Source organism: Artemia sp. Qi Xiang Cuo, chromosome 2 (assembly GCF_049724085.1).
Source record: "Artemia sp. Qi Xiang Cuo chromosome 2, ASM4972408v1, whole genome shotgun sequence".
Classification (NCBI taxonomy): Eukaryota; Metazoa; Arthropoda; class Branchiopoda; order Anostraca; family Artemiidae; genus Artemia; species Artemia sp. Qi Xiang Cuo.
The window spans coordinates 25,151,399-25,165,833 of NC_142795.1; the positions used below are offsets into that span (position 1 = coordinate 25,151,399).

The 14,435-nt window shown below is 35.9% G+C and overlaps 1 protein-coding gene across 1 annotated transcript in view; it reads left to right on the top strand.

The window, feature by feature from the left end:
- The window catches only part of APC10 (anaphase-promoting complex subunit 10), a 36,906-nt gene that overhangs the window by 14,373 nt on the left and 8,098 nt on the right, over positions 1-14,435 (top strand). The window contains exon 3 of the mRNA XM_089108029.1: positions 6,255-6,417. Within this exon, the coding sequence (XP_088964155.1) occupies positions 6,255-6,417 (163 nt within the window). The remainder of the gene's footprint in view (positions 1-6,254; positions 6,418-14,435) is intronic.

Here is a 14,435-nt window from a genome sequence, read left to right on the forward strand (position 1 = left end):
TTGGGTTTCATTTATTTATCGATGCTGATTTGTGGTAGTTTCACGGTTGGTAGATTATTTTATTTTTGCTCATTTTTTGTTAAATAGAGCTCTTTATTTTTCTTTGAAAAACTCGTTTTGTGGAAAAAAAATTTTTAATTACGTTCTGTTTATTTTATATTAGCTTAGTCTTTTCAGTGAAATGAAAAATAATACTACAAATCTTTTCGTTTTTTAAGACTTAATATTTTGGGCTGCTATTTGTATGCTGAAGCAAAAGTTTCTTCAATTTTTAAAAACATGAATCCTTTAAGAATGTGAACACAGATAGTACTGTTTAATTTAGTTTCATACCTCCTCTAGTTAACCTGAAATAGGAAAGATGATATCATTCACAAAAAAATCTGTTTACTTTCTTTGATACCTTGGATACACTTATGCTATTTTGATTTGGTTAAATTTTAAGAGCAGAAGTAGCCCCGAAAGTTTGAACATAATACCCTCATCGTTCTTGGGATACTGCTGAGATGCCTTATTGGGAATTGGCATTATCACAGTGCATTTTGATTTATTCCTAAGGCAACATTTAGTTTTTCAACATAATGGGCAGTTAAATAAATGGAGGTGGGAGGGTAGATGTGAGAGAGGAATCGGTTGCCCCACAACCCCTTTCGACTATTAAAAAGGGCACCAGTCCTTTCTATTTCCAATTGAATGAGCTTCTTTCGCATTTCCCAAGACAGCTCCTTTGATGCGAAGTGCCCTGGTCTAAACAACAACAACAAAAAGTAATACATTATACCCACATCGATCTTTACTATAAAATGTCAAGCCTTCCAATCACTTTCGACTATTAAAAAGGGCACTAGGCCTTTCGATTTCCAATCGAATGAGCCCTTTTGGAAACGACAACGCTTTCTATAAAAACCTTATATGCTCCCAGGGCATAAATTACAAGCCTTACCCTAAGGGCTGTTAGGGTGGTTGTCATCCTCTAAGACCTAATTTCCAGAGCTTTCAACTACTTTAAACAAAATGGCTATCTCAAAATTTTGATTGGATGTGTTTGGGGAAATGGTGGGCGTGAGAGGGGCGGTAGTCGCTCTCCAATCACTTTCAACTATCCAAAATGGCACTAGCCCTTTCAATTTCCAATCAAATGAGCCCTTTTGAAGTTTCTACGACAACCCTTTCAATAAAAAAAACTTATATGCCACCAGGGGATAACTTACAACCCTTGCCCTGAGTGCTGGGGGGGGGGTGTCATTCTCAAAGACTTAATTTCCAGAACTTTCTACTACGTTGAACAAAATGGCTATCTGAAAAAGATGATTGGATGTGTTTGGAGGAATGGTGGGCCTGAGAGGGGGGGGGCGTTAGTTACCCTCCAATCACTTTTGACTATTACAAAGGGCACTAGCCCTCTCAATTTCCAATTGAATTAGCCCTATTTGAAGTTTTACGACAACTCTATCTATAAGAACCTTATATGCCCTCAGGGCAGAACTTACAACCTTTACCCTTGGGGCTCTGGGGGGTTTGTCATCCTTAAATACATAATTTCCAGAACTTTCAACTATGTTGAACAAAATGGCTATTTCTAAACTGATTGAATGTTTTTGGGGAAATGGTGGGCGTAAGAGGGGGTTAATTTCTCTCCACTCACTTTCGACTATTTAAGAAGGGCAATTTCAATTTCCAATCAAATGAGCCCTTTTTGAAATTTCTATAACAACTTTCTATATAAACCTTATATGCCCCCACGGCATAACTTACCACCCTTGCACTCAGGGCTCTGGGGGGGGGGGGTTATCATCCTAAAAGACCTAATTTCAAGAACTTTCAACTACGTTGAAGAAAATAGATATATCAAAATATTAATTGGATGTGTTTGGGAAAATGGTGGGCGTGAGAGGGGCGTTAGTCACACTGCATCCACTTTCAACTATTGAAAAAGGCACTAGCCCTTTCAATTTTCAATTAAATGAGCCCTTTTGAAGTTTCTACACTTTCAATAAAAACCTTATATGGCCCCAGGGCATAACTTACAACCCTTGCCCTGAGGGCTGTGGCGGGGGGGGGAGAGGTCGTCATCCTTAAAGACCTAATTTCCAAAGCTTTCAACTACGTTGAATAAAATAGGTATCTAAAATATTGATTGGATGTGTTTGGGAAAAAGATGGGTGTGAGAGGGGGTTATTTGCCCTTAAATCACTTTAAACAACTACTAACGGCACTAGCCCTTTAAATTTCCAATCAAATGAGCTCTTTTTGAAGTTTCTACGACAAATATTTCAATAAAAGTCTGATATGCCACCAGGGCATAACTTATAAACCTTGCCCTGAAGACTCTGGGGGGAGTGTCCTTTAAAGGTATAATTTCCGGAACTTTGAACTGTTTGGAACAAAATGGCTATCTCAAAATCTTTATTAGATGTGTTTGGGGATATGGTGGGCTTGGAAGGGGTGTTAGTTGCTTTCCAATCACTTTCGACTATTAAAAAGGGCACTAGCCATTTCAATTTCCAATTGAATGAGCCCTTTTTGAAGTTCCTACGCTAATGCGTTATACAAAATATTGAATTGAATATATATATATATATATATATATATATATATATATATATATATATATATATATATATATATATATATATATATATATATATATATATATATATATATATATATATATATATATATATATATATATATATATATATATATATATATATATATATATATATATATATATATATATATATATATATATATATATATATATATATATATATATATATATATATATATATATATATATATATATATATATATATATATATATATATATATATATATATAGTGTAACTTTCTATATAAACTTTATATGCCCCCAGGGCATAACTAACAACCCTTGCACTGAGGACTCTGAGGGGGATATCATCCTAAAATACCTAATTTCAAGAACTTTCAACTACGTTGAACAAAATGGATATCTCAAAATATTGATTGGATGTGTTTGGAAAAATGGTGGGCGTGAGAGGGGCGTTAGTCACTTTCCAATCGCTTTCAACTATTAAAAAAGGCACTAGTCTTTCAATTTCCAATTGAATGAGCCCTTTTGAAGTTTCTACGACAACGCTTTCAATAAAAACTTTATATGCCCCCAGGGTATAACTTACTACTCTTGCCCTCAGGGCTGTGGGGGAAGAGGTTGTCATCCTTAAAGATATTGTTTCCAAAACTTTTAACAACGTTGAATAAAATGGATATCTAAAAATTTTAATTGGATGTGTTTGGGGAAAAGGTGGGCGTGAGAGGCGTATTAGTTGCCTTCCAATCACTTTTGACTATTAAAAAGGGCACTAGCCCTTAGATCAAATCGAATGAGCCATTTTTCAAGTTTCTACGACAAAGATTTCAATGAAAACCTTATATGCCCCCAGGGCATAACTTATAACCCTTGCCCTGAGGGTTTTGGGGGAGTGTCATCCTCAAAAACATATTTTCTATCTGGAAATCAACTATGATGAACAAAATAACTATCTCAAAATTTTTATTGGATGTGTTTGGGGGAAGGATGGGCGGGGGGGGGGGCATAGTTGCCCTCCACTCACTTTAGACTATTAAAAAGGGCACTAGCAATTTCAATTTCCAATCGAATGAGCTTTTTTTGAAGTTTCTACGACAACGCCTTCTTTAAAAACCTTATATGCCCCCAGGTCATAACTTACAACCTTTGCCGTGCGGGTTATGGGGGAGTGTCCTCCTCAAAAATATATTTTGTATCTGGAAATCAACTACGCTGAACAAAATGGCTATCTCAAAATTTTGATTGGATGTGTTTGGGGGAATGATGGGCGTGGGGGGGGGGGGCTAGTTATCCGCCAATCACTTTCGACTATTAAAAAGGGCACTAGCCTTTTGAATTTCGAATCGAAACAGTCTGTTTTGATGTTTCTACGACCACACCTTCTATAAAAACCTTATGTTTCCCCTGAGCGTAACTAAACATTCTTCCCATGAGGAATGTGGGGGAGTGTCCTTCTCAAAGATATATTTTCTAACTGGAAATCAACTACGCCGAGGAATATAGCTATCTCAAAATTTTGATTGGATGTCTTTGGGGAATGATGGGCGTGGGGGGGGCTAGTTGTCCTCCAATCACTTTCGACTATTAAAAAGGGCACTAAAACTCTCGATTTCCAGTCAAATGAGCCCCTTTTGAAGTTTATACGACGACCCCTTTCATATGAAGTGCCCTGCTATTAAGAACAAAAAAATGATACATTGTGCCAACATCGTTCTTATATGCCCTCAGGGCATAACTTAAAACCCTTGCCCCGAGGGTTGTGGGGGAGTGCCCTCCTCACAAAGATATTTTCTATCTGGAAATCAACTACGCTGAACAAAATGGCTTTCTCAAAATTTTGATTGGATGTGTTTGGTGAAATGATGGGCGTGGGGGGGGGGGCTAGTAGCCCTCTAATCACTTTTGACTATTAAAAATGGCACTAGCCACTCCAATTTCCAATCGAATGAGCCCTTTTCGAAGTTTCTACGACAACTCCTTCGATACAGTGTCCGGGTATGGAGAAGAAAAAGAAGAAGAAAAAAGAAAAATAAATAATACATTGTGCCCACATCGTTCTTTACTTAGCGCTGCCTATGATATTACCAACTTGGTATGAAGCATAATTTTTTTGTTTCATCCCCCTACACAGCACATACGCCACCACCTTGGTAGATAGCCTATGTTACTCTTACATTTTTGCAATCTGTAACTGCAACTTTATCATTACAGAATTTGAATTAAGCTGAACTTTAGAACTTTATTTAATTTGTCCAAATACAGCTGATCAACAAATTGTTCTGTTGGTCAAACACTGTCAATTGAACAAATGGAACAGTTTTATGAAGGTGTTTGGACAGCCAAGGACTGTTTTATTAAGAAACGATCATTCCAATTCATTCCTCATCATCCCTAATCAACCGTATTTTTTAAAGAACTTAAGTTTATCAAAGTAACTAAAAAGGAACTTGCTCCAGCAGCAAGTTCTGAGCACTCCAAGCAGATGTTGACTAGGTTGGACAGGTAAGAAATGGTTCCTTAATAATGCTACCGAAGTTATAAATATAGCCTGTGGTGCAAGAACTAGACTAAAACACATTGGAATAATTCATAATAAAAACAGACCTACAGATGATATTTAAAAGTAGTTTTTGTAAGCCATTTTGTGCAAGCTGACTTACAACATGGTGTGATTTGCATTAATTTCGCAGACATTGGTGTAAATGATGGCCTACATGCTTCTCGTAAGGCGGATATGATGCTGCGTTAGAAGCTCACTTCTATTTGAGAAGACCATATGCCAATTTTTCCAAAGAGACACCAAGTATTACTAATAACTGGTCAATAAAGGAAAAAAATGTAGTGTCCATTACAACTAAACAATTCGCATAGTGCATACATCGTCTTTTAAACGTTGAAGTACAAAAAGCACAAAAATTATGTCATCCTACACATTAATATTTTAGATAACAGGGGTGGATCAAGACCTGTCAACGCCCAGGACAAGCATGACATTTGCTGCCCCCCAGTCAACAAAACCCATTATAGATATCAGATTATGGGTTTTCCACTTCTTTAAAGAATATATTTATTATTGTATATTTATTTAATTGTTTTACTATCATTAATACCATTTTTATGTAAATCCTATATGTATGATAAGGTTCAACAAATCTATCGAAGATTCCAGGTAACAACATTTTGTTGGTGACATAGTACAGATACAATTTAAATTATATATAATCAACCTTATCCTGTAGATTAAAATTCAACTTTACGCGCTTTTCTCGAAGCAAATGTCTTTATCATGTCTTCATACGAAAGCTTCGAAGTCATATCATGTTCTATATGGACTATTCTCAAGTTTTTCAACTGCCGCTTGGTCCCGTTTCTAAGATAGTTTTTAATTAACTTTAATTTGCGGAAGCTTATTTCGTTGGAAGTAACTTATAGAAGCATTGTTAAATACATCTTCAAGGCAAACGTTGGCGCATTCCAGAGCTGAGAAATTAGGGTTCAAATTGTGTTTCATCGGATCAAAAAGTGCCTTATGGACCGGCGCCCCTAAGAACCAGTGCCAGGGGCAGGCTTCCACCCTTACCACATCCCCTCCTTCCGAGATCCGTCCAAGCTAGATAGTCAAAAGAAGTAATCTTTTTTAATCTTTTTTTTTACTCTCTTTTATCTTCTACCCATTTTTAAGGCTTTGGGGTCCAGCAATTGAGAGATGGCAGTAAAGAAACCTATTGGCAGTCCGACGGTCAATTACCTCATTTATTGAACATACAATTTAGGAAGAAAACAATTGTTAAAGACATCTATATTTATGTTGACTACAAGACGGATGAAAGTTATACTCCAAGCAAGTAAGTTTAAATTATCCTTTTTCTTTAAAGAAAAATTGCAAATATTTATAGTGAAGACGTAGAAGGGGGGGGGTCTTGTCTGGAGTTATGAGACTCAAATGTTTGAGGTGTGTTGCCTGATTTCTGGGCATGGTATTTGGAAGTTGTTTGGCAGCTAATATAAAGTGTGCTTCTGTCGTGCTAAAAAAATTTTGTCCAAAAATTCATCTACTGAACATCTTTCTGTGCACCTGAATTGTTGTTGGTATATTATGGCCGCTAGATAGGCCTATGCGAAAACCGAATAATAAAAACTAGAATGGTTAAATTTCAGAAGCTGATGAATAGCATTAGACTGGTATTTGTCTTTTATAACGCATATACGTTTTATAATTTTATGTGGTGCTATAATATAATTGAGCTTTGATGATCATTCATCCTTGCGTTTATTTGTTTGTTTCTTTTCCCCTTCGGATTTACTTGAGGTAGATGAAATTCTATTATGCAATTGATGAACTACAAATGGTGTTATGCTACGTGCCTTTATTTCTTCAATTAACTAAGTTCGAATGAAATAAGGTCGGTGTATCCGAGGCGCTAAATAGCTACTACTACTACTGCTAACAAATCACCGCAGCACCAAGCCACCTGAGGCCAACACAGCTGCGCACGTTCGTTCTCCATCTCAGTCTATTCAAAGCCTCCCTCTTGACACCCTTCCAGGAAGTTTCTATTTCCTTTAAATCTATTTTGTGACATCCTCCCACCCCAGATGAGGCAGTGGCGGATCCAGAGGGGGGCCCCCCCCTAACGTAGTCTAAAGTAGTGTAAATTACTTAATTAACTCAAGTTTGCGTTAATTATAACAGTAACACTTAGGAAGTTACAATGGATTCGTAATTTTATTGACGATTAAACGGTATTCTAGGTGGCGTTTGTGATGCATGAAGAATGAATACTCTTTTGTAATATGATTTTATGTTCATTAAAAATGTAGATCCTGATCCTTTCTAGAATTGAGAGATTATCTCAGGAATATATAACCTATCTCGATATTTACGAGGTTCAGTGATTGTCATTTTTAATAAAGAAGGGAAGAAATGACACTGAACAATAAACATCCCGGAGCACAACAGATCCAGTATGGACCTTAATTTGCTCCGAAGTGCGAATTAAGGTAATTAAGGTAATATAAAAACGCTTGTAATTTTACGACGGCTTACGTTTATTAATGATAACTTTGCACGAATTGGGACATCTCTATTTGGCTGACTGTTGGGTTATGCTGTTTTGTCTTAGGTGATTGGATAGATGAGTAAGGTTAAGACCTTGTTCAAGTGCTTGTTTATCTCAATTGACAAAGTAGGAAAACAGTTGTTTTCTTCTTCTTCTTTTTTTAACCAAATACTTTAACACACTTAACCTTTTAAGACTTTAACACTTTAACCTTTTGTTTATCTCAATTGCTAAAGTAGTGAAACAGTTCTTTTCTTCTTCTTCTTCTTTTCTAACCAAATACTTTAACACACTTAACCTTTTAAGACTTTAACACTTTAACCTTTTGTTTATCTCAATTGCTAAAGTAGGGAAACAGTTCTTTTCTTCTTCTTCTTCTTTTCTAACCAAATACTTTAACACACTTAACCTTTTAATATATACACATTAACCTTCAGTACATTATAAAATAATATAAACATTGAAATTCACTTTCGAAGTGTTTAGCGATCATTTCGGGGGAGAGTGATCAGACGATTTCTCGGTTTGGAAATCCTAGTTTTTTTTAATTTTCTGAGGGGGGGGGAGGATGAACCAACATTGGGAATATAGTGGTTAAAGTCTTTCCCCTTTGTACATACTCTTGAAACTGTATATATATGTGCTATATAAAGACTTATCAACCCTGTCATATGCCCTGATGGTGATAGGCTGGATATAAAAGGTAGTATTTTAAGATTGTTTGGTGTCTCCACTCTGTCATCAACTCCTTCCTCCGTTTCTATCCCCAAAAGGACATCTGTCCTTGTGTGGCCTCAAAGTACCATCGGGGTCAACCTCTCACAAGTTTTACTAAGAATTGTGACTGCGAACCGTGCAGTAGTGTGACCTTCAGGAGTAGTGCCCCTTGAGGAAATTTTAGCCTAGGAAGTGACACAACATTGCACTGGATTCTGGGTTTGATTTGTATCGGTTGGCTTTTTGGACTTTGTAACATCTTCCTAACGGTGAATTTACTATGACGTACAGGACTTTAGAATGTCGGTGGCTGCAATGTTATCATAAAAGGTTCCTTTGCAGATCTTATAAGCTTCAGTCATGTCGCCACGATAAAAAAGGTAAGCCTAAGCTGGTAGTTTGACCTCCAGAGCTGTTTTTGATGAGGGAGGTGAGTTAAAGTTAGAAGAAGGTGAGGTAAAGTTGGGCAGAATTTTGTCATTCTACGTTGTACGCGATCATTTGAGTCGTTGTACTTATTGTAAAAAGGACGGATCAAAGAACTTGAATGATCTACAGAGGATTCCAACTATTATCGTCGCCTTCTTAATGATTGTCTCATAGTGGCTCGTGAAACTGAGCTTGGCATTAACGATTAGGCCCAAGTCATTTTCTTCAAGGCTGTGTCTTAGAGTTTCACTAAGGAGCTTATAATATTTGCAGGCATAAATATTCAATGAGTCAGTGGTAATAGACTTGAGATTGCTTGTGCAGGATGTCAATTATTACTGATAAGAGACCATTGCCAAGTGCGGAAAACCATGTAGTGACCAAGATGGGCCTAGGTTAGCACAAAGCCTCCATTCGATTGGATATCCTGGGTACTTTTGCTTTTAGTTCTAAGCCAACTTAAGTTCTATTTTTAGACATGAGAAAATTAGTTAGTTCTTAACTCACACTGGTAGAACCCATTGCTTTCTTTGAGGCCATAACAATATGAATGACTTCATTAATATGAAAGTTGTGACATAGAACGTGAAGACGTAGAAACACAATTTTCGCACTGACATTTTGACTGGCGAATTCAGAGGCTTCGAACTAGAATTCCTAGGAGTTTCGGAAACTCGTCTTCCGGGTTAGAAAAAAGGAAATTAGTAATAGGAAGAGTTGCGTGCATAGGCCGGGTTGTGATGAATAAGGAAGCTTCTTAGTCTTGCTCAGATCTTGATGATATTAATAATATACTATTGTTCATTTTATGATGATGCTATTTGTTCATTTTATGACCAAAAAGTGCAAGTCATCAGACACAATGCCGTAAACTCTTGCTGAACCGACTGACGGAGACGGTAATAACTCAAATGAATTTTACATACATCTGAAGGAACAAATAGACAAGATCTCAGGCAGAAGTATGGTATTTTACTAGACGGTTTGAATGCCTGAACTGGTACAAATCGGGGTAGATATATCCTAGCTTAGATAAGTTCGGATTACCTCCGACGAGAATCGTATTCACATGACCATAAGACGGCCAACCTTATTGGTAATGCTGTTGAAAATCGAAGACTGGCAGGGTCGATACAGGGCACTAGGGTATATAGGAGTTCTGTTATTGATGTTAATAGTAAAGATTATCACCCAGTAATTTCTAGCAAAGTTCAACTTGGTTTATTGGTAAACTTAAAGGAGGATAACTAACTTCCTGTTAGTTATGTCGCTAATAGACTCCAGGGTGAGATTTTTATAGGAAATTTCCAAGAACAGTTGGATGTAAATCTAGAGAGTTCAGACTTTGACAATTTAGAAGATGGATGGAACGATTTTAAGAAAATATTTTTCTAAATAATGGAATATGTTTTAGGTGCGAAGTTAGAAAAGCAGCTAGTAATACTAGCGAAAACGCTTTGAGTTTAGTAAAAGAGAATAAGTTAATAGAAAAATTTTCTCGACGATAGATGCTAGATGAAAATAAAAAAAAAATAAGAAAAATAGAGGAGACATTGAGGCCTGAATTAAGGAGATATGAAATGGAGATCAGGGATAAAATTGTCGAGGATCCGGAAGATACAGCCAGACGGCATAATAGTAGGATTTTGTACTGGCATGTTAAGAAATTGAGAGGAGCAGTCAGTCGAGACTTGCCTCATTAAAGGTAGGAACATGGTGTCAATCATTGTTAAAGGGAGATGGGCAGAACGTTTAGAAAATCAGTTAAATTGTAACAAAGCTGTTGGAAATTATATAGAAAAAGACGAAAAAAATATCGAAAATTTGGAAGCGCCAGAATATATATTTGTAAGAAGGAGTTAGCAACCCTACTAGAAGTATTAAGAAATAAAAAGGTATCTGATGCATATATAGTTTGTGGAATTGGTGGTTACAAAGTTAGGCATAAATTATTGGGATGAATAAATTTTTAGGGTCTTTGAGAGTTCAGAATGTAAGAATAACATTGAAAATTAATCTTATGAAGATTAACTCGCTAAAACTGAATTTATAAGGGCAAAAACACAGCCAAGGCGTGGAGTGTTCTTTCGCAGTTGAAAAAAAGTTTGGAAAAATAGGGACACAAGTCTGCCAACTAAGACTAGAATATTGGACGTATGGTCATGACAGTGGTCAAGTATGGCTGTCAAACATCGTCGCTTTGAAAGGCTTAGGAGGATAAGTGGTAATTTTTTCCTAGGGAATTGTCTAAGGATAGTTTCAGGCACCCGTCAGACTAACTGTATGTTACATAGTAAGCTGTATGAAAAAAGCGGGTTTGATTCTACTTTTAAGGCTATAATGAAAGAAAGGTTAAGATGTTTAGGCCAAGTTTTAAGGATGAAGAATAACAGATAGCCAATGATTGGGCTTTTGACCATCAATCTTTGGTCTTGGGCAATCGTACAATAATTTGCTAAAAGAAATGTGATGTCAAACCCATGAGCTTAATTGCACATAGATCTTGGATTCACTTAGTTTGGCAAACTTGCTTTATATCGAGTACGGATCCAGCGTTAGGGGGTGACTAGAGGGAAAAGGCAGGTCGTTCCCGAATGAGGTTGGAAGAGTTATCCTGAGTTATCTACCGCATAGCTATCCTATTTTGCTTGTTTTCGTACTATTTGAAATGATGAACAGTTGACATATTGGATAATATTAATATGTGAGTTTTTTGGTTTTCGACTGTTTTTTTTTTCTTTCTGTGTTATATTTTATTTAATTTGCTTCTTATTTCATTTCATTGTATGTTCTGTTTAATTTACTTTGGTTGTGTCTTTTTTTCGTTAAAAAAGGCTTCCGAACGTGAAGTCGAAATCTTTGGACCTTTTTTTCTTATTATTAAAAGTTCTTTTGTTTTTTCCTGTTTTGCCCACTGTCTTATGTAAAATTGTACCCGTGCTCAATATTTTCATTTGTTTAGGGCGTGAAGAGTGAAGCTTTAAATAGATTGGGGTGGAAGAGAAGCCTTGGCAGCTGTTGTGGCTTCAAGCTGCTCTGTGGTGCAGTAATTTATCAGTAACAGCGATATATAAATCCTGATTATCATTTATTTTGTCCCTATTCCCTAATATTAGCAATATTATTACCAATATTTCAGCCCACTTATAACAAGATTGTCATTAAGTTTTGTTCAGTTCAGAAGTGAAACGAGTTTCAATATCTGAAGAGCTTTTATTTCTGAAAAGAAGAAAATATTATGGCGAGTGCCTTCGTAAGTAAAACATGACCATTCTTAATAGTATCTGATCATCTTGGAAACCGAAATGGGATAACATACATACATCGAATGAATCTTATTTGTATGCTGACTCGGATTAAGCATACATGAAGTTATTCGAATTCATGAAATTTAAAGCAACGTATGGAAAGTTATTATTACTAGGGGTCAGGTAATGGACAATAAGTATGATTTTAACAGAAACGGTATTTTTTAATATCGTTTTTAAAGTGCGTGTCATCATTGATTTTGAAGATAAATTATGTTTTAGACAAACTATTTTTATAATTTTTTAGGGTTTGGCAGCTAAGACTTTTAATCCATGGTCACAAGGCCGTACCCAGGGGGGAGGGTTTAGAGGGGTTTGAACCCCCCCCCCCTGAAATGTTTTTCTGACTCGTAAAAACGTAACAAAAACGGATATAATCAAGTTTGTAATGTTTTTTTTTATTTTTTGTGTAACCCCCCCCCTGAAAAATCTTCAATTACCCCCCCCCCCGAAAAAAATGCTGGCTACGGCATTGGATAGCCAAGAAATAATGTTGGTTTTGCAACAAGTTTATCAATGAAGCTAAATAAAGGCTAATGTAACATGTTCTCAAGCGACGTAAATCTAGTTCCTACTAGGGTTTCATATTTCAGTTCTCGAGCTAAACAAAAAGTATAATTTATTCGGCAGTACAATTTTATATCCTGTAGTCAATCTTTTACAAACCTGAATATTAGATTACCATAAAAATTAGGGAACGAGTCTTTTACTGGGAGTGGCATGTTCCATTAAGTATGTTTTTTAGATATAGCACTTGTTGCTGATGAACGGTTATCTGATATTCCTTTTTAGTACATTGACAGTTGTATGTTAGACATTTTTTTTTTACCAACAATAAAAGGTTTTTGTACATAAAGAGAAGATAAAGTAGTGAAAAGTTCAATCTGCGCTTACAGAATCGAAAAAGTCACAATGGAAAGTTAATTTAAAGATTGAAACGTCGACGGCACTAAATGAGTGTCTTTTTAAATTTAAATTTAATTTAAATAAATTGAAAATTAAATTTAAAGGCACTTAAGTGTCTAATTAAAAGACACTTAACTCGCTCTTCTGTCCTAGACATAAAAACTATATGTAGTCTGCATTTTCAAATGAATAACAATTTTTTTTTTTTACTATTTTACTATTATAAATTTTTCTTTCTTCCTTCTTTCTTCTTTTGCTACTATTTTTTCTTAGTTCTGGACAAGTTTTGTCAAATATAATTAAATCTGGATGGCGCACATTTTCTTTTTTTTTAGCGATTATTTGATAATTACATATCTTTAAAAAAAATTATGTATTTTAGTGATTATGACTGAATATTCGCTATACCTAGGTAACATTTACGCTGCAAAGTAATTTTAACGTTCTTCTTCTAGCTTAATCTTCTTCTTCTTGTGATGAAGACAGTTTGTAGTATTAGAAAACGGGAAGTTTCCCTTTAAAAAAAAAGAAAAACAAAATCAGTTTGTCATCAAAAACTATGAAATGCTTTGTCTCTGCGATTTTCGTTTTCAAAGTGATCAAAAATCGTCTTGGAGGAATTTTTATATGACGTTCTGAAAATTTGTTCTGGTAGGATTTTATTCGACGTATGAAGCTTTTGATTAATATCCCTGGCTACAAGTCTTCTGGTGAAGACTATCAGGACAACGAGGGAGGTTGTGACTACTCATTCTATTGCCTCAACTGAGACAGGTATCATAGTGGAAACTTACTTAGAAAGAAAGTCATTACCAAAAATCAAGAATCAAAACTTCATTTTTTACTGGAAAAAAAAAAGGTGGAAGTTGCTGATGAATATTCCTGGCTACAAGTTTTCATTACGAGTGAGACTAAGACTAATTATTCGGTTGCCTCTTCTGTGACTGCGATCTTATTGGAAGTTTACTCTGAAGGAGGGTAATGTTTCCACTTTCAAAAACCCCACATCGATGTAAATAAAAAGGGATAAACGTCGTTTTTTTTTCAAAAGAAAATGAAAGAAGATGACGAAGATCAAAATGGTAATAACCTCAGAAGGAAGGGGCCCAAACTTCATGGCAGCTTAGAGGCTAGATCCACCCTCTGAAAACCCCTTCAATCGGCTTAGCCCATAAATAACGCGCTTGACAGGGCTCTAGTGTATTCGTAAGTATTCACTGTCAATATGGTGACGTCCGATTAGCCACAATAGGTAAAACGTTACAGAACTATATGCCTTAGAATAAAGACATGGCTACTTCGTCAAAAGCGTCTTAAGTGAACGGGGAAGGCATGATACAGGTGTAGAGACTTGGGACAATTCCCCAGTTGAAATAATGCCCACAAGACCTTCTTTTATACTTCTTTACGGTCAATTTTATTCATTTTATATATTCAATTTTT